Genomic DNA, 17830 nt, shown 5'->3' with positions numbered 1-17830 from the left:
TTAGGTTATATTGAGGCACTTTATAAAGCTTCACAGGAACATAGAAATACATTAAAATAAAACGTTAAAAGAACATTAAAATAGCATTTGAGATTTAGAAAACATTAAGAGCGAGTCAATAAATAGTTGCATTTAAAAGACAAAAACAAAAGCAAACAAATATAAAAACAATCTATACAGGTTTTATACAGGTTATATATGAAGGTTATATTAATGTTTTATATTGGATTTTCTCAGTTGTTCTGTCTGTTCCTGTGTCAGCCATGAAAAAGTCCTCATATTTGTTCTATAACTGGTTATTATTAGCAGCTGGATCTGATTCTGAATCTGTAAAAATGCAAAATAAGAAGTTAGTGCGCATGTCCACTGCATCAGCTGTGAAGGAGGCGGGGCTTCAGTGACGTACCAGGAAGAGTTCCCCACGCGGGGTGGTCGGTGATCTCTGAGAGATTTAGGTGAGTTTGATTTGATTTGATTCTCCTGATGTTCTCTGTTCGCTTCTTCACATGTTCAAACTGACGTCTGTTCACCGGAGCAGCTGCTGTTAGCATTAGCAGGTTAGCATCAGGCTAGCAGTTGAGTTACAACTGAGCCTCACGTACACACATAAACACACACACGTGTTTGTGTGTGTCTCACTGTGTGGAAGTGATCCTGTCACTGTGTGTAACAGTATCACTCTTCTAATGACACATTTCGCTCGTTTGTGTTTCGTCGCTGTGTTAAAATAAGAGCTAACGATGCTAAACAGGCTATCTATAGCAGACACTGAGCCTTGTGAACGTCACGCCGGACTCCATTCAGAAATCGGTCGATTTGAAGTTTCCTCACCTGTCAGACAGTGAAACACAGGTAATAAAGTTAAATATCAACCCTGAACAGATCAGCAGGAGTCACTCTTCAGTTCGGCATGAATTAAATAAATCTAACGTCCGAGGTTTTGATAAATGTATAGATTTTTTATATAATCGTTGTTCTTTAATACATTCTTCTAACTACAGCTTTTAAGAGCAGTTTTAGGTGGCTGTCAAAGCTTGTCTCACGTTTTTCAGGTAAAAACTGGAGACATTACTGCAAAATACATTATACATACAAACAAAGGCAGCATAATGTTTATGAACTGTTACAGTGAAACTGTTGCAAATGATCACACATGCAGCTGTTTGCTTTATATCCTGGTGACAAGTGGCTGCGTTGTTTTTTGAATGAAGTTTGGTGTGAGTCTGAAGTCATTAAAGATCTTTAAGAGCTGCTCTGACTGTTCTCTAACCTGTCTGTGTGGGAGTCAGGTGTGTTGACGATGTCATCAGAAGAGGACCAGCTGTGTCTGAACATCAGCAGCAGTTTCTCCTCCTCTTCATCACCCAGGAGGGAACATCTGACCGGTCAGCAGAGATGGATCACAGTGAGTATTAGACATCACAGAGAGGTTATTATCACTTCATTACAGTGTTATTATCATTAGAACAACATATACAGATTCACTTTGATTTCATCTCACTGCGAGCCCTGAATGGACATAAACACAAAACACACACACAGCTGTGGTTGTAATCATTTTTAAAACCCAAAAAACTGAGCAGCAAACTGGGTTTTTCTGCACAAAAAAAGTGCAAAAAAGTGAACTATGAACCCGATTTGTTTTTATTTGGATACTTGAAAATTAGATTAAAAATGATCTCAACAGAACATTATTGGTAAAACTTTTTCAAAACTTTTGAGTCAAATCTATTGGATTTAGTTGCCTTGAAGTTTAAGTTTTCTCAACTTTTTTGTTTTTATAGTGTGTTAACTTGTTGCAATGAGAGAAAAAGTTATGAATGAAAATTCTGAGTTATATTATTGATATATGAGTTGACTTTATCAAATATTTATTCTATTTTATTTAATTGTAACAAGAGAGGACATGTAACACTGACTATATTAAAGCTCTGATAACCTCCAACGTTTAAGTTTATCAACTCAAATCTATTGTGGCGACCGATTGCCTCATTTTTGAAAGTATTGTTAACTTATTTGGGTTCACAAAACATTTAACTGAATGATTGTGGTGAGACAGAGACGTTCCTGTTCTGTGTTCGACCTGCAGAAGAAGCAGCAGCGAGCAGAGAAGAGGAGGCTCAGCTCCTCAGGGGACGAGAAGAAGAAGAACTCCTTCAAACAGAGACGACTGCAGCTCACTGACACAGCAGAAGAGGAAGAGGAGGAGGAGGAGCAGACTGAAGCTCCTCCCCCTGCAGACACTCAGGTAAACTCTCACCTGTGGACCAATCAGGTTTCTTCTTGGCCCTCCAGGTGAGGGTCAGGTGGTCAAAGGGTCCAATTCACAATAAAAACAAGGAGGAGGAGTCACGACCTGCTGATTATCAATGATTGTATTAGTTATTATAAAAATAATATAGATCATTATGACGTGTTGTTTGTGAGCAGGTGGACAGGAGGAAACCACAGAAGAAGAAGGAGAAGGACAGAGCAAAGGAAACAGGAAGGAGCAGCATCAAGACCTCGTCTCTGTTCAAACACAACCCAGAGATCCCAGAGATCAACAGGTGCAATGCTCGCCTCTGATTGGTTCATTCTGATTGGCTCCTAACCTGCTGACATCATCCTCATCATCATCATCTTCTTCTTCTTCTTCTTCTCCTCTCCTTCAGACCTGCTGTCTCTCAGTTAAAGGAGCAGATTTTCACCAGTGACTCGTTCTCAGACCTGAACCTGCACCCACACCTGGTAACACACACACACACACACACACACACACACACACTCTTAATATAATTTATTGAATTCGTACTGTAATATAAAACAGTTCTCGGTGGGTTTGGTTTGGTTCCAGATAAGATTCTTGGTAGCAGCCTTAGAAAGGTAGTTCTAGATAGACCCTCCAAGTGGAACTTTTGCATCATTAAAAGGTTCTCTGCAGAACCTGTCATAGGGGGTTCTAGGTGAAACCTTTCACAGATGGCTCGAGATATAACCCTTTATGTTGGGTTCTATGTAAAACTGTTTGAAAGGGTTCCAAGTGAATTTTTGTAAAAAGGAACCAAAAACGGTTCTCTATGCGGGCAAGCTGATGAACCCTATATGGTTCTAGTTAGCAGCTTTATTCTTAAAGGTGTGGAACTTGTTGCTGTGGAAATAAAACTTGGATTGAGGGGTTCTCTGGTAAATGCAACATTTAAAGATTTTGTAAGTCTGATTAATTGATTAATTGATTGTTAATTTTATCATTGATCAATTAAGGAAAGACAAAACAGTTTGCAGCCTCATTATCAATGTAAACCATCTAAAATCAGACAAACTAGTGGAACCGAAGCTCGCCAGCTGACTCCAAAACACGTGTGTCTTCGTTTTGCATCAGTTGCTCTGATGTTAGCAGTTAGCGTGCGAGCTAACACTGATATCTGTCTGTGATGTTCAGACTATCAGCTACACTTCATTTTGAATAGAAGCTGGCGACATGAAGGCAGAAACTGACGGACGTCTTTGTGCGTTTGGCGTGACGTGCTACAAACGGAAGCTGAGTTGACCTCGACGTTTTTCCGTTTTGTAGTTGTGTCGTCAGTCAGGTGCTTCATACAGAGCAGGTTTACAGGATGACTGAAGCAGGCAGAGGAAGCTGCTGGATGATGATGTCACCTGTCAGTCAGTTCATCCACTGTTTGTTTTGGCTGCTGCGCTGTGTTCTGATTGGCTGGTTTCTGTCCACCAGGTGGCGACACTGAACAAAGTCCTGAATGTTTCCACAGTGACCAGGTGAGATCATGTTTCCATCAATCAAAGACACACACACACACACACACACACACACACACACACACACACACACACACCTTCTTTTCAGCTTTTTCAGCAAATTAATGTGTGTGTGTGTGTGTGTGTGTGTGTGTGTGTGTGTGTGTGTGTGTGTGTGTGTGTTCAGTGTTCAGAAACAGACTATTCCAGTTCTTCTGTCAGGACGAGACGCTGTCGTTCGATCTCAGACTGGATCAGGTGAGGATCACAAAGTTCATAACTCTGCGCACTCAACCACATTTTTATTGAAATCCCAACATGTTTTTCTGCAAATTTCAAATCTCAGGAGGTTCAATATTTGTTAAAGTCAAAATCTGTCTGTAAATGTCTTTAAAATTCTCCTCTGGCATCAACTAATGTTCATCAGTTTTCTCTCATTCAGTTATTTTTTGTCCTGCCTTAAAAAGAAAATTGACGTGGCAGATTTTACAAAACACACAACCCTTTCCTTTAAAACTTTCCTGAAGAAACAGGAATTCTTCTTTTCTAAGAGCCGTTGTTGTCGTCGTGGAAACAGTCGTAGGTTTTATACATCCATTTACAGAGCCAGAAACAGGCTGCGATAACAAACAAGAAAAAAGGGGTGCAAGTTTTTCACAAATAGGGAGAAATACAGGAGAATTAAAGTTCTATGATAACGGTTTGGCAGTTGGTTCCTGCAGTATGATTCGGGTTGTTCTGGATACAGACTTGCGTTTTAATTTGTGTTTATTGAGACTATATTTCTGAGCTCTTCACATGATGGAACAAATGCTGCTGGTTTCTGATTCAGTCCCTCCAGGAAGTTTTTTTGGGATTGTTGCTAAAATGCCTGATTTCATGGCAGCTTTTCTAAAAATTAATGTTGTAATGTTTTTAGGTATTTTTTGTTATTAAATTGTAGGACCAAGTGAAACTTTTCTTATATTTCATCAAACATCAAAGCCAATTTGTGTTTTCACACCAATCAAACAAACTGGACTTTGGGGTCGAGTGTACTTGGATCTGGACCCTGATGTGAAAAAAAGGGTTAGAGCTACAAAACTTCAGACAAAATATGCTTTTTTTTTACAAAATTATAAAGTTTAGAAGTGCACAGATCATTGATAAAAGGGCCTAAATTAGTGCATCAATTAATGGATAATTGATTATTAATTGATTCTGAAATTAATCGTCAACTTGCCTTTTTTTTTTTTTTTTTTTTTTGGAAGGAAAAAAGGGTGACGAGCATCTGTGTTCAAATGTTTGGATCTACTTTATGACCTTTGACCTACTATTTTTCAAGTCTTTCCTGTAAAGATCAATCTATTGATCGTTTTCTCCATTAATCGATTAGTTGCTCGGTTCATAAAATATCTGAAAACGTTGATCAGAGTTCAAGATGAGAAGAAACCAGACTGATTCTGGTGTCTCTGCAGGAAAGACTTTGTCCTACGCCGTCCCCGTGGTCCAGAGTCTTCAAGCGGTCCAGCCAAAGGTCAGCAGGTCGGACGGTCCTCTGGCTGTCGTCATCGTCCCCACAAGAGAGGTACAGTTTCATCTAATAACCAGATCACCGTATTGATCAAGCTGACCTTTAAAATGCCAGACAATAGTCTGGAAAAAGTCTTCAAATGTCTTGTTTTGTCTGACCGGTCCAATACCCAAAGAAAAACAACTGATTAATAAAACTGTTTCAATGAATTATCTATTGATCAGTTAATGGACTACAGCAAATCAATTTGGCATCATGTAACTCCTCTGCAAACCAGTTCTGACTAAACAAACCAGATCTAAAGTGTTGAATCAGTGAACTTAAGAAGTGTTTGTTAGTAGAGTCAGGCTAGCTGCCTCTACCAGTCTTTATGCTAAGCTACGCTAACTTCCCTTCTGTCCTTCAGCTTGCCCAGCAGACGTTTCAGACCTTCCAGAAGCTTCTGAAGGTAACACCTTTACAAAATAAGAGCTCAACTTATTATGCTAGATTGATCACTAATTGATGTGTGTCTGTTCACTCCGCCTGTTTGGACTTGTTTATCATTTGACAAGATTGCGACAGGATTAATTAACTGATCATTTTTTTTAAAGTTTTGAACCTTTTTTTAATCATAAACTACAAGGTGTCTTTGTAGTTTATAATAACATGTTGACATTAAACAGAGGAGGACCAAGACTCGAGCCCTGAGGAACTTCATTTACGTTCTGTTCTGTCAGCTGTGAAGTTTTACAGAAGACTTTTACTGTGAAGGAACTGCAGGAAGTGTTAATGACTCATCTCTCTTTCTCTCTCTCTGTAGCCATTTACCTGGATTGTCCCAGGTGTCCTGATGGGAGGAGAGAAGAGGAAAGCAGAGAAGGCCAGGTACTCTCCTCCTCCTCCTCCTCCTCCTCCTCCTCCTCCTCCTCCTCCTCCTCCTCCTCCTCCTCCTCCTCTGTCTTCCGGGGTTGCCGGTTGGATTGTATCTGTCTGCAGCTGCTCACACTCCTCCGTCCTCCATAGAACTCAAGAATGAATCTAGTTTAGAAGTTAGAGAGCGATACTCGGCCTTTCGTGAGTCTGGACGGTGTCATCTTTTTTGTTGCGACTCTCTGCAGACCTGGACAGACATCAGGACAGTTTGTCTCACTGTGGAACACGCTGTTCAGACCGTCCCCTCTCTGTCTCTGTCCTCAGGCTCCGTAAAGGCATCAACATCCTGGTTTCTACTCCCGGTCGTCTGGTGGATCACATCAAAAACACCCTGAGCATCGCCTTCAGCGCCGTTCGCTGGCTGGTTCTGGACGAGGCCGACAGGTGGGTCGCATGTTCCTGTCTGTTTGGTTCTAGTTAGCAGCTTTACTTCTAAAGGTGTGTGTAACGCTGTCAGAGAATGTGGAACATGTTGCCGTGGAAATAAAACTTTGATTGAGGGGCTGTTTGGTAAATGAAACATGTTTAAGATTCTGTAAGTGTGACGAATCGATTAATTGGCTGTTAATTTTATCGATGATAGATTAAATGAAGAGTTTTCAGTTTGCAGCTCTCGTCTGTATCATTATAGAAAGAGAACCGGTTGTTTTTTATGGTCTGAGCTGGTTGGAACACGTTGAGATAAAACAGAGGAGAACCAGGAGTTGAGCCCTGAGGAACTCCACCTCAGTTCTGTTCATTTTACAAAAACACAAACTATTTTCTGATTCTGACAATCAAAGGAGAAAACAATCCACAGTCCTATATAAATCTATAAATCTATAAATCTATAAATATATAGATGAGTCACTGTGGTTTCAGCAGCAGTCAGCGTTCCTCCTCTCCCTGCAAAACATTACAGGCAACTTTTAAAAGATTTGAACGTCTGCTAACAATTTCTCCTAATATTTCTGCTCACTGTCGATGTATTAACTTTGATGATGATGTGTGTTTTCAGGACGTTGGATCTGGGTTTTGAGAAGGATCTGACCGTCATATTAAACAGCCTGAACTCCACAGGACCGAGCAGACAGAACGTTCTGCTGTCTGCGACACTCACACACGGTAAACACCCACGTTTCCACTGCAGGTTGAAAATTAAGTTCCCGGGACGTAAAAATAGGTCCAAACTGTTTGTCAACTAGTGATCAATCTCGCAATAATTTTTCCAATAATCAATTAGTTGTTCATAAAATGGTCCATAAAATGTTGATCACAGTCCAAGATGTCGTCCTCAAATGTCTTGTTTTGTCCACAACTCAAAGATATTCAGAGGAAAGAAACCAGAAAATAATCAACCTGCTGTGTTTCAGGTGTGACGCGGTTAGCAGACGTTTGTCTCAACGATCCAGTCAGTATCCACGTGTCCGGCTCCGCCTCCTCTGACCTCACCACCAGCTCGACCGTGACTTCTGATGCCGGCACCACCGACCAATCAGAGAACTTTGCTGTGCCGGAGGCTCTGAAGCAGTTTGTGGTGGTGGTTCCCAGTAAGATCAGACTGGTGTGTCTGGCTGCGTTCATACTGGACAAGTGCAAGGTGAAATATAAAGATTTCTATAATGTGAATAAATGTACATCAGAAACAAACTCTGCTGCACAATAAAATCAAAATTAAAAAATATAATAAAATAAAATGAAAAAAAAACCTGTGTGAAAACACTGACAGAACAGAACATCGTTGTCCTTCAGTTTTCTCAGAACAACAAACTCATCGTCTTCGTCTCGAGCTGCGAGGTCGTCGAGTTCCTCAACTCAATCCTCACCTCCGTCCTCTCCGGGCCCTCGGCCAATCAGAAGCCCCGGATCAGCTTCCTGCGTCTCCATGGTAACATGAAGCAGGAGGTGAGACCATCATCATCAGCGCGTCTCGTGCTCATCAGTGCTGGAGTGTTTTTCTGTGATCAGCTGACGGTCGCTGTGGGTGTGTTTGTTTTCTCCACCAGGAGCGCTCAGAGGTCTTCCAGCAGTTCTCAGTGTCTCAGAGTGGAGTCCTGCTCTGTACAGTCAGTATCTATGTCTCTGTAAAATATAATAATATCAAATATACATAAAAGTAATGAATACATTAAATAAATGCACAATAAATAAATATTATTATCAATCAATAAAGCAAACATAACACGTTACACTGTATGTTACATTGTATCTGCAGTAAAACTAATAAACCTGTGTGTTTCAGGATGTAGCAGCCAGAGGTCTGGACCTCCCTCAGGTCACCTGGATCGTTCAGGTAATTATTGACGACGGCAGCAGACGTCCTGAACTCTTTCAATTTGACAGCTCGTCTCAGCAGCGTAAACATGGACAAACACAACCTAGAACCAGGGATTTATTGATACCAATATCACTTAATCGATTTGTGTGTGTTAATCGATGTGTTCTCTAGAGAACCAGCTCACGTTTCCATCAGTTCTGAGCAGAACCATTGCAATGAAGGATTACCATCATTAGAGGGCGCTGCACAATGAGCTGCAGAACATGACACGCCCACTTTGGTTCTCAAAGAAAAGTTGTTTTTGTTTTTAGTTCTTCCTTAGAAACTACTTTTCGGTTCCAAACCAAAGCTCCAAACGGGTCAAAGTTAGGTGCATGAACCAGAACAGAACTGGTCCCATGTTGGTGATAAAGACCGGTGATTGTAGTCTGGTCCTTTTGCCCAGTAATCCTGCTCAGTAACCAGCCAATCACAGTGTACGATTCTCTGTGGGTGTGGTTTGAAAATCTCTCAGTAACCTCGGCGTGTGTTTTCAGTACACTCCTCCCACAGCGGCAGCAGAATACGTTCACCGTGTCGGCCGGACGGCCCGTATCGGAGCAACAGGAAGCAGTCTCATCTTCCTCACTCCTGCTGAGACCGCCTTCATCAACGAGCTGGCCAATCACAACATCAGGTCTGTTGACTGACAGCCATCACAGCCAATCACTTTCTGACAGTTACCACCACATGTTGTACCGTCTCAGTACCGTCACGCTGATGGTGCTGCTGTTCCAGCCTTTCTGTTGGTCACCATCCTGGTTTTGACTGTGGGGGCGGGTCTTGTTGTGTTTCAGCCTATCAGAGATGAAGCTGCAGGATATCCTGTCCAGTCTGATGATGGATGACACATACAAGGGGCGGGGCAAATACCACAGCAAGGTAAGACCCTTTTATCCTCAGAGCGCCTCCAGGTTCTGAGGTGTCTGCAGAGGTCTTTCAGGTGGTTCCAGGCAACTTCAAGGATTTCCAGAGTTTTTGTTGGTATTCCTGTGTCTTTCCCAGACTCCTGAGGGTTTCAGGGGTTTTGATGGGGTTCCAATGGTCTGTGAGGCACTCAAGGTTCCACATTTAAGGAACATTTACTTATTGTTGTATGGTGTAAATGGTATCAGGAGTTGGTCTTTTACTGGATTTCAGGGTGTCTGAAGAGTTTTTCTGTCTTTGCTGGGGTTCCAAGGGTCCTTCAGAGTATCCCAGTGGTGTATTTGGATGTTCCAGGTGCCTTTGAGGGAATATTAGTTGTTTAGGATTTCAGGGATGGTTGAGGTGTTTTAAGGGTCCTTTGATATGGTTTCCGTGGTTCTTCATGGGAATCTCAGTCTCTAAAGAGGTGCTTTGCATCTTTTGGTGGGTTTAGTATTTTAATTGAACTCTAGGAGACTTTGAGTGGGGTTCTAGGGTTCCTGCTTGTGGGCTAAGTGGCTTCCAGGGCCTTTGAGTTGGTTTCAGGAGTCTTTCAAAGGGATCCAGTGATATTTTTGGGTGCTCAAAGGACATTTGAGTGTTCTCAGAGCTTTCAGTTTAAAGGGTCTTTCAGAGCCTCATAAGTCTTTGAGCGGATTCAGTGGCTCTTACAGGGTGTTCTACGGGTAATTGAGGGGGCTTTGGGGGTCTTTGTGGGGCTTCCAGTTGTTCTTCATGGTGTACCAGTGGTGTATTTGGAAGTTCCAGGGTGTCACAATATTTTCAGTGAACTCCAAGAGACTGTGAGCAGGGTTCCATGGATCTTTAAAGGGATTTCAGGGTTCCTTTAATTGAGCATATGGCTTCTGGGGTCTTTCAGAGGGATCCAAGGATATTTTGCGGCGTCCAAAGGGCATTTGAGTGGGACACATTGATCTTTCAGGGAGCTGAAAATCTTTTAGGGTGTTGAAAGAGCTTTTGAGTTGGTTTAAAAAGTCTTCCGGGTCTTTGGTTGGTTTCCAGGTATGTTTGAGGGGATTCAGTGGGTCTTAATTGGGTTCAAGGGGTCTTTGTAGGGGTTTGAATTGTCCCTCAGTGTATACCAGTGTTGTATTTGGAGATTTCCAGGTTATTTGCGGTGTCTTAGATATGTTTCCAGGGGTCTTTTAAAGGGTTCCTGGAGTCCACATCTGTTTCAGGAGTCTCAAAGGTTTTCAGGTCACTGGTCTTTTAGGGGTTCCCACTGGTTTTGGAGTGGAGCTCGGGGGCTTTCTGAGTGAGACTAAGGTTTTTAGAAGACTGCAGTGGATTCATGAAATCTGTGCTGAGAGTGTGAACCAACAGGCGGCTGAGACCACCTGCCGTGTCTCTGATGATGACGATGATGAGAATAATTTTTTAAACACTCGTTTCTTTTTTCCTTTTAAAGACCCAAATGTGTCGGTGTCAGACTGCAGAGCTCCAACAAAGACTGCGGATCAAACGGCGTGTAGTGACAGTAAAAGCGGGGGGGGGGGGGGGGTGTTAGTGACAGATCAGTTCAGACAGTCTCATTGAAGCCGTCTATAAAGACACCTGATGTGGATCCTGCAGCAGGTTCAGAGTTGACTTTCAAACATGTCTGACCTCTGAGATGATCTGATGTTTGTGTGTCTTCACTCTCTGACATCATCACACTGATTTAGATTAACCTTTCATTTAAATACGCTCCATCTATTGAACATGAGACACGCTCGCGCACAGTTTGATCAGCTGGACGGTTTTGTGCTGTTTAATTCTAAGTGGATAATGCCAATATTTGATTGATCATATTTAGATTTTGCAGCATTTTATTGTGAAATCAGATGAAGCCCCAAAACCAACAGCAGACAGTAAAAGTGAGTCAAAGATAGAATCAAATACATCAATAAAAATCATTCAGAGGAGGTCGAGGTTCTTCACAGTGACCCAGATTTTTATCAACCCACAGCTTCCTGTGTGGATTAAAGGCCTGAATAATCAAACGGTGGACATCAGGGCTGTCAGAATTGGACAAAAATGATTTGATTATTTCCTCTAAAAAACACACATAAGCTCCAACCATTCAAATTAAAATAATAATAATAATATTTTTTACGCATTGTTTCCATAAGAGGGCAAACTAATACAACAAGAGACAACTACTCATTAGGCCCTTTTGTCCACAAGTCAAAGATATTCAGTTTACTGTCAGAGGGCAGGAAAGAAGCCAGAAAATATTCACATTTAAGAAGCTGAAATCAGAGAATCAGACTTTTTTTTTCTTAAAAAATGTCTCAAACTGATGGATTGATTATCAAAATAGTTGGTGATTAATTTAATGATCGATCAATCATTGCAGCTCGAGTGTACTGCAGGGGGTGGAAGCAGCTAGGGTGACAAAATCAATAAAAATCACAATATTTTTGATCAGATACCTCGATACTGTGACAATATTGCAGGTGAGATGGAAGGCTAACATTAAGCTAACGCTAACAGTAGTGTTGTATCTTTACAGTGTACAGTTGTGCAGTTAGCTGTGCAGCTAATGTTAGCCGTCCTGTTGGCTGAGTCCAGTTCTGTTCTGTTCCTCGCTTGTTGGTTCCACCTGAAGGACGATTTCATATTTTGTATTAGCAGGTTGTGTTTCTAGTTTTATGTTTTAACCAGTCTGTCTCTCTGTCTCTCTGTCTGTCCATCTGTCCGTCTGTCTCTCAGAGTTCTTCTAAAGCTCTTGAGCAGGAGACCAGAGAACGAGCCACCGTTCTTCAGACGGAGTTTGAGAACTTTGTTCACTCAGACATTCAGTCGGTTCAAACTGCCAAGAGAGGTTCGTTACCGTCACTGTGGTGATCTCTTTGGTTTATTTATCTGCGGGGTTCTTCTGTTGGTTGACATGTGTCCCTGTGATGTCACTGTGATGTCATCAGCGCTGCAGTCTTTCCTGCGGGCGTACACCACCTATCCCGCCCACCTCAAACACATCTTCCACATCCGCTCGCTCCATCTGGGACACACCGCCAAGAGCTTCGGCCTCAGAGACGCTCCACAGGGACTGAGCGCCACCTCGGGCCCCTCGGGCCCCGGGGCCAAGAACCACAACAAGAACCACAACAAGAACCACAACCAGGCCAGGAGTCCAGTCAAGAACCAGAACAAGACTGCAGCACCAGGCCGACCCAGAGAGAAGAGGTGAGGAGGTTTGTGAACTCAGCAGAACCCACCAGGTGATTTTATTCACTTCTGTCCCCGAAGAGAAACTCTGAGACAAACCTTCAGTCTGGTCACCTCGTTTTTACTGCAGCAGAATGAAACCATCCAGACACTCAGCACCACCTAGTGGACTGAAAAATGATTTTCATTATCAATAAGTCTGCTCATTATGAAAAATCAGCCCCTCCAGGATTTCACAGCCTGTATGTTCTTCAAAGTTTTTTGAAAAGAAATTGTGGGAACAAGTGAAAACTGTAAAAAGAGTTGCTACTGTTTAATTCTTCAAATCATTTTTTGTATAATTCATTAAAAATCAAATTAAAAAAGCTCAAGATTAAAAAAATCCAAACAAAAACTACTTTAAATGTAAATGAAAAGTTCACTTGTTGTTATTCCACAAAGAAACAAAATCTTTTTGGGGCTCAAAGTCAAAATGTGAAAACTGTGTAGGCGCACAGATTGTTGATGAATGTCAGTGACAACGATAAACCTAAAAAAATCAAAATACAACAAAATATTAAACAATAAAACGTTAAGTCGGTTGATTGAGACAGACATGTATAATTTCAGCGTGGGAGGTCTGCTGTGATTGGTGGAATTTGCAGGAAACTTCAGTGATTGGTCAAATTTGCAGAGAACTGTTAGTAATTAGACAAAATTCAAAGGTCGTGCAGAATTCACTGGGATTGGCTAAATTTGCTGTAATTGTTGTGATAGCAACTTCCTGGAGGGACTGAGAAACATTCATCAGTTTCCCAGATGTCCTGAGTTCGGTCCAAAACGTCCTCACGTCTCCTTTTGTCCAATCAACGGTCCGAAACACAAAGACTCTTCACTTACTGTCAGAAACAACAAAGAAAAGCAGCAAATCTTCACATTTAAGAAGCAGACAGTGATGTTCGACTGAAACTACTAATCCATCATCAGAATAGTTGGGGACTAATTTTCCTTTGATTGATTAATTGATGAATCGACTGATCGATGCAGCTCTACTGAAAAAGCAACAGATTTTAACGTTCTGGTACCAAAATGTTTAACTCACATTTGCTTTTTTAATGGTGCAAAAACAATATTAGTGTTGATACTATTGGTAATAAATAAAATGGTAATTGCGGTTTTATGGATACAACAATTATAATGATAATAATTAAATATTGATAAATAAATACTGATATTTGGTGTCTGTGTATTGACACAATATTGACGTGACACAGTAGCTCTGCCTCTTCCTCCTCCTCCTCACCTTCATCAGCTCTCGGACGTCAGTGAAGTCACTGCTGATACAAACCAAACACTTCCTGCTGCTTCACATTAAAAGCTTTTCACTGGCTAACCCACAGAATGCTTTTATTGTGAAGGAGTTAGAGGAAGTGCTGTGTGTTTGTCACTCAGTTAGCAGCACTAGTAAAATAAACCTGGATTGAATTAACCAGCAGCACACACTCTGCCCTGTGTGTGTGTGTGTGTGTGTGTCTGACACGTCTGTCTGTGTGTACTCATTAACACATTAACACACACACCCTGCTGAGATGACTGACAGTAACACACACACACTTTAAACACACACTCCTGCTCCCTTCAGTCACAGATCATGTTCACTGTGTGTGTGTGTGTGTGTATGTGTGTGTGTGTGTGTGTGTGTGTGTGTGTGGTGTTGTTGTTGTTGTTGTTGTTGTTGTTGTTCACAGCTGCTCCTCACAGCAGGCTTGTCTGGACATGATCTGACCACACACACACACACACACACACACACACACACACACACACACACACACACACACAGTTAGTGGTCAGTAGAGACATAATTACAGGTGTGTGTGTGTGTGTCTGTGTCTGTCACCTCCTCACTATCCCACAATCCTTTGGGTGCTGGTCAGTTGTGTAATGGTGCGTTCAGGTGATCAGCTGTTATTTTTTATACATGTAAACAAACTGGTGGTGAGTTCATGAACAAGTGGGACAGGAGGACTCAGCTGTTCATCCCTGAGTTCTCAGGTCGTCTCACTGTTTTTCTTCTCATCAGAAAAACAACAGAACGTATTTTAGTCTCCTTCAGATTCTGTGATTTTGATGTGACAGAAACTGTCCATTTCTTTTTCTCTTTTTCTTTTCTTTTTTCTCTGACTTTTGACTTTTTATTTTATTTTTTTATTGCAGCCTTTATTGAAAAATCTTAAAAATCTTAAATGCATCTTAAACAGTTGTACATCACCTGTATTTTCACCAATAAACAAATTATTACTTTTTTTTTTTTTTAAATAGCAGAAAGTGTCACATGCGGGTGACTCGACTCAGTGTGTTCACCTTTTTCATAAGAGCAGGTCGGAGCAGCTGCAGCCACGCTTCATCTGGAGCCCTCGTTCACCCGCCCCTCCAGGATTTCATGGGCTTTTTTGGGGGATTGTTGTGGCCTAAAAATGCCTGATTTCACTGCATCTTTCCTAAAAAAAAAATGCCATGCATGTTGCGATGTATTGAGGTGGTTTTTACAAAGAAATTGCAGGAAACAATGAAAATTGCAACAACAACAAAAAAGTAAAAAAAAAAGTTTTCACGTCTCTCCTGTAATGATCACTTGTTAGGACCTATTTTTCGAGTTAATCATTTGCTGTAGAGAAAAACTGACAGATGAATCGTCAGTGAAGATGATCATTTGACTGTTTATTGAACGGTGGTTCTTTCTTGTCTTGTTCAGGTTCTCTCCTGGTCACAAGGAGGTCAGTCTGTTCTGTTCTGAGTTCTCCAGCGGGTTGGAGGGAAGAGAAGCCAAGAAGAAGAAAAAGAAGAAGAAGTCCGCTCAGTCAGGAGAGGAAGAGGAGGAGTGATGAAGAGGTGATGACCTGCACACAGTTCTCAGTCTGCAGCACAGAACAGGAACAGGAGAACCAGCTGCTGTTTCTTGATTTTCACTGTTACTTTATCTGTTCTGCTCGAGCCTCCATCTGTAAAACAAAAACTAAAGAAATAAATTTAAAGCACCTGCCTGCAGCCACATTCTGGCTCCTGTGGACCAGGCGCGGCGTTATGGGTGGGCCTCACGGGCCTGGGCCCACCCACTTCTACAACTGGCCCACCTTAAATGACTGGGAGGACATATATTTTCTTAACTTTTATTTTTAATTATTAAAATCAGATTTCAATACACCCTTAAGTCAAAACAAGTTTCCATTTATCCAACATTTATTTGGTGATTATCACATGTGAGGCCCCGACCAATCACAACGGGTCATTATTCGTCGCCTCAGACATGTTACACGTCACACTATGATGGTTGTTCAGCAGAAAATGATGTACTGAGGAAAACATGTCATCGTCTTATTTTATACCTGCAGATGCATTTCTCATCCAAACTAAAACACATGTAGAAAATGAACGATGATACGATCAGTGTAAAGATTAATGGAGCCGCATCAAACAAAATGCATTAAAAGGAGTTCAAATGTCACTTTTCTTAATGAATTGTATGTATTGATCTAATTGATCCATAATGAAAATATGGATACTTGAAATAAATACAAACTGCTGCAGTGAAATAATAAGTTCTCTCTTTTTAAAAAGATTTTAAAAGTGTCATAATCAGCTGGAGGTGCTGGTCGCCCTCCACAGCATGATACCAGTCATTTTTATTAAAGTGAGACCAACAGTTGGAAACTTCTGTAATTAAAAGCCAAAGTTACTGCGGCCCACTCAAAACTGAAATCCTGACGTCTCGTTGTTCTCAACATTTTCTGTTGGTGCTGCAGACGGAACCTGATGAGTGTCGAGCAGCAGCAGCGGCGGCGGCGGCGGCGGTGGTGTGTTTTACACTGAAGCAGAGGTCCATCCATCACTGCAGCCAATCAGATCTCTCATGAACAGCTTTGTTCTTCAGTGGTGTGTACGAGTGATTTAAGAAAACTCGTCACATTCAGCAGTTTTCTTGTATTTTGACTTTTTTCTCAGATTCAGACACAGTTTACGAGGTCCAGACCATCGTAGAGTCAATCTGCTGGTATCAAACCAAAGTTTTTCACTCTGACTGTATGTTTCATGAGTTTAAATTTACACACAGAGTCTCTGATCATTAATTTACTGATGTATTATTTACCTGCTGTCAGGTGTGTTGATCTTATATCTTCACATGCAGGTTCATGAAGCCTCTGTCCAGGTGAACGTCCTCATTTATTCTGTCCTCTGTCTCCATGACTCTGTTAAAACGACAGATTTTCCTTCATGGATCTTTGACAGCAGGACGTCAAACTCCAAACTCCAAATAACACGTTTTTCTACTGAGGTGAAAAGATTTATTTTTCTTTTTGATGGAAAATTAAATGTTATTTTTATTCTCAAACTGAGCAGTAAGTGTTTTTTTTTACTTGTTTCCAGCATCAACACATCCTGAATACTACAGTAATACTACAGTAATACTGCAGTACAGCTAGTCTTACTGTTTACTTTCCTCTTATTTTTTCTGTGGACTGAATCCAGATTGTCTTTTGTCTTTTTTTTCTTTGTGTTCCTGAATGTGACACAGAGGTAAATTCATGCGACGTCAGATCAGGTATCAAAGTGAGTCGAAGCTGCTCTGAACTAAAGACGTTCATTAAAAGAAGAGATTGACCACTTTAATGCAACTTTAATACTAAAATAAGACTCACTTCATTATAAACGGAGTTTAACTTTAGTTTAAATTAAAGTTGCACCTTTAAGCAGAAATGAATTAAATCTTCATCTGTTCAGTATCTGTGTGTATTTCAGGACCCACAGACATTTTTGCATCTAAAAAACATCAGAAATATAAAAATAAACAGAGCTAATAAATAAACAAACAGAAATATGAAAGTAAAGTGAAAGTTTGAAAGTTTTCAGTGCTTTTTTTATCTGTTAACTTTGTGCAGCACTTAAAGAAACACTCTGGTCACTCTGATGTGTAATCGCTGCCTTTTAACTGCATCAATATTTCACTCTGTTTAATATTTCAGCAGCTAATCGCTCTGTAAATGTCTCTTTCTGAATTAAGTGTTCAGACGTCTGATTGGATGGAAGAAAATGAACCACAAACTATTCTGATAATTGATAATTTATTAGACTTCATTTATTATTTATTGATCAAAACCTCCGATCGCTCTCTGCTTTCAGTTTGTTCCTGCAGAAACACAAACTGAGGACTTTTATATGTCAGTTTAGAACCGACACAGACCAGTTCCTCACGAGTCCCAGTCAACACAGACCAGTTCCTCACGAGTCCCAGTCAACGCAGACCAGTTCCTCACGAG

The 17830-nt window shown here is 41.1% G+C and overlaps 1 protein-coding gene across 1 annotated transcript; it reads left to right on the top strand.

The window, feature by feature from the left end:
- Positions 1-337: 337 nt before the first annotated feature.
- ddx31 (DEAD (Asp-Glu-Ala-Asp) box polypeptide 31) lies at positions 338-16367 on the top strand. Its single transcript, XM_084727768.1, has 22 exons — positions 338-455; positions 1290-1405; positions 2093-2248; positions 2431-2549; positions 2655-2730; positions 3713-3756; positions 3923-3993; positions 5193-5302; positions 5655-5696; positions 6051-6115; positions 6428-6547; positions 7161-7267; positions 7516-7742; positions 7895-8047; positions 8149-8208; positions 8385-8435; positions 8957-9096; positions 9257-9341; positions 12081-12192; positions 12293-12554; positions 15271-15407; positions 16319-16367. The coding sequence occupies exons 2-21, from the start codon at positions 1301-1303 to the stop codon at positions 15398-15400; spliced, it is 2235 nt and encodes a 744-aa protein (XP_084583894.1). The 5' UTR covers positions 338-455; positions 1290-1300; the 3' UTR covers positions 15401-15407; positions 16319-16367.
- The last annotated feature ends 1463 nt before the right edge of the window (positions 16368-17830 follow it).

This window comes from Lutjanus erythropterus, chromosome 10 (genome assembly GCF_056507025.1).
Source record: "Lutjanus erythropterus isolate fLutEry1 chromosome 10, fLutEry1.hap2, whole genome shotgun sequence".
Lineage (NCBI taxonomy): Eukaryota > Metazoa > Chordata > Actinopteri > Lutjaniformes > Lutjanidae > Lutjanus > Lutjanus erythropterus.
Note: the sequence above shows the minus strand (reverse complement) of the source record. Positions and strands in the feature narration are given on the sequence as shown.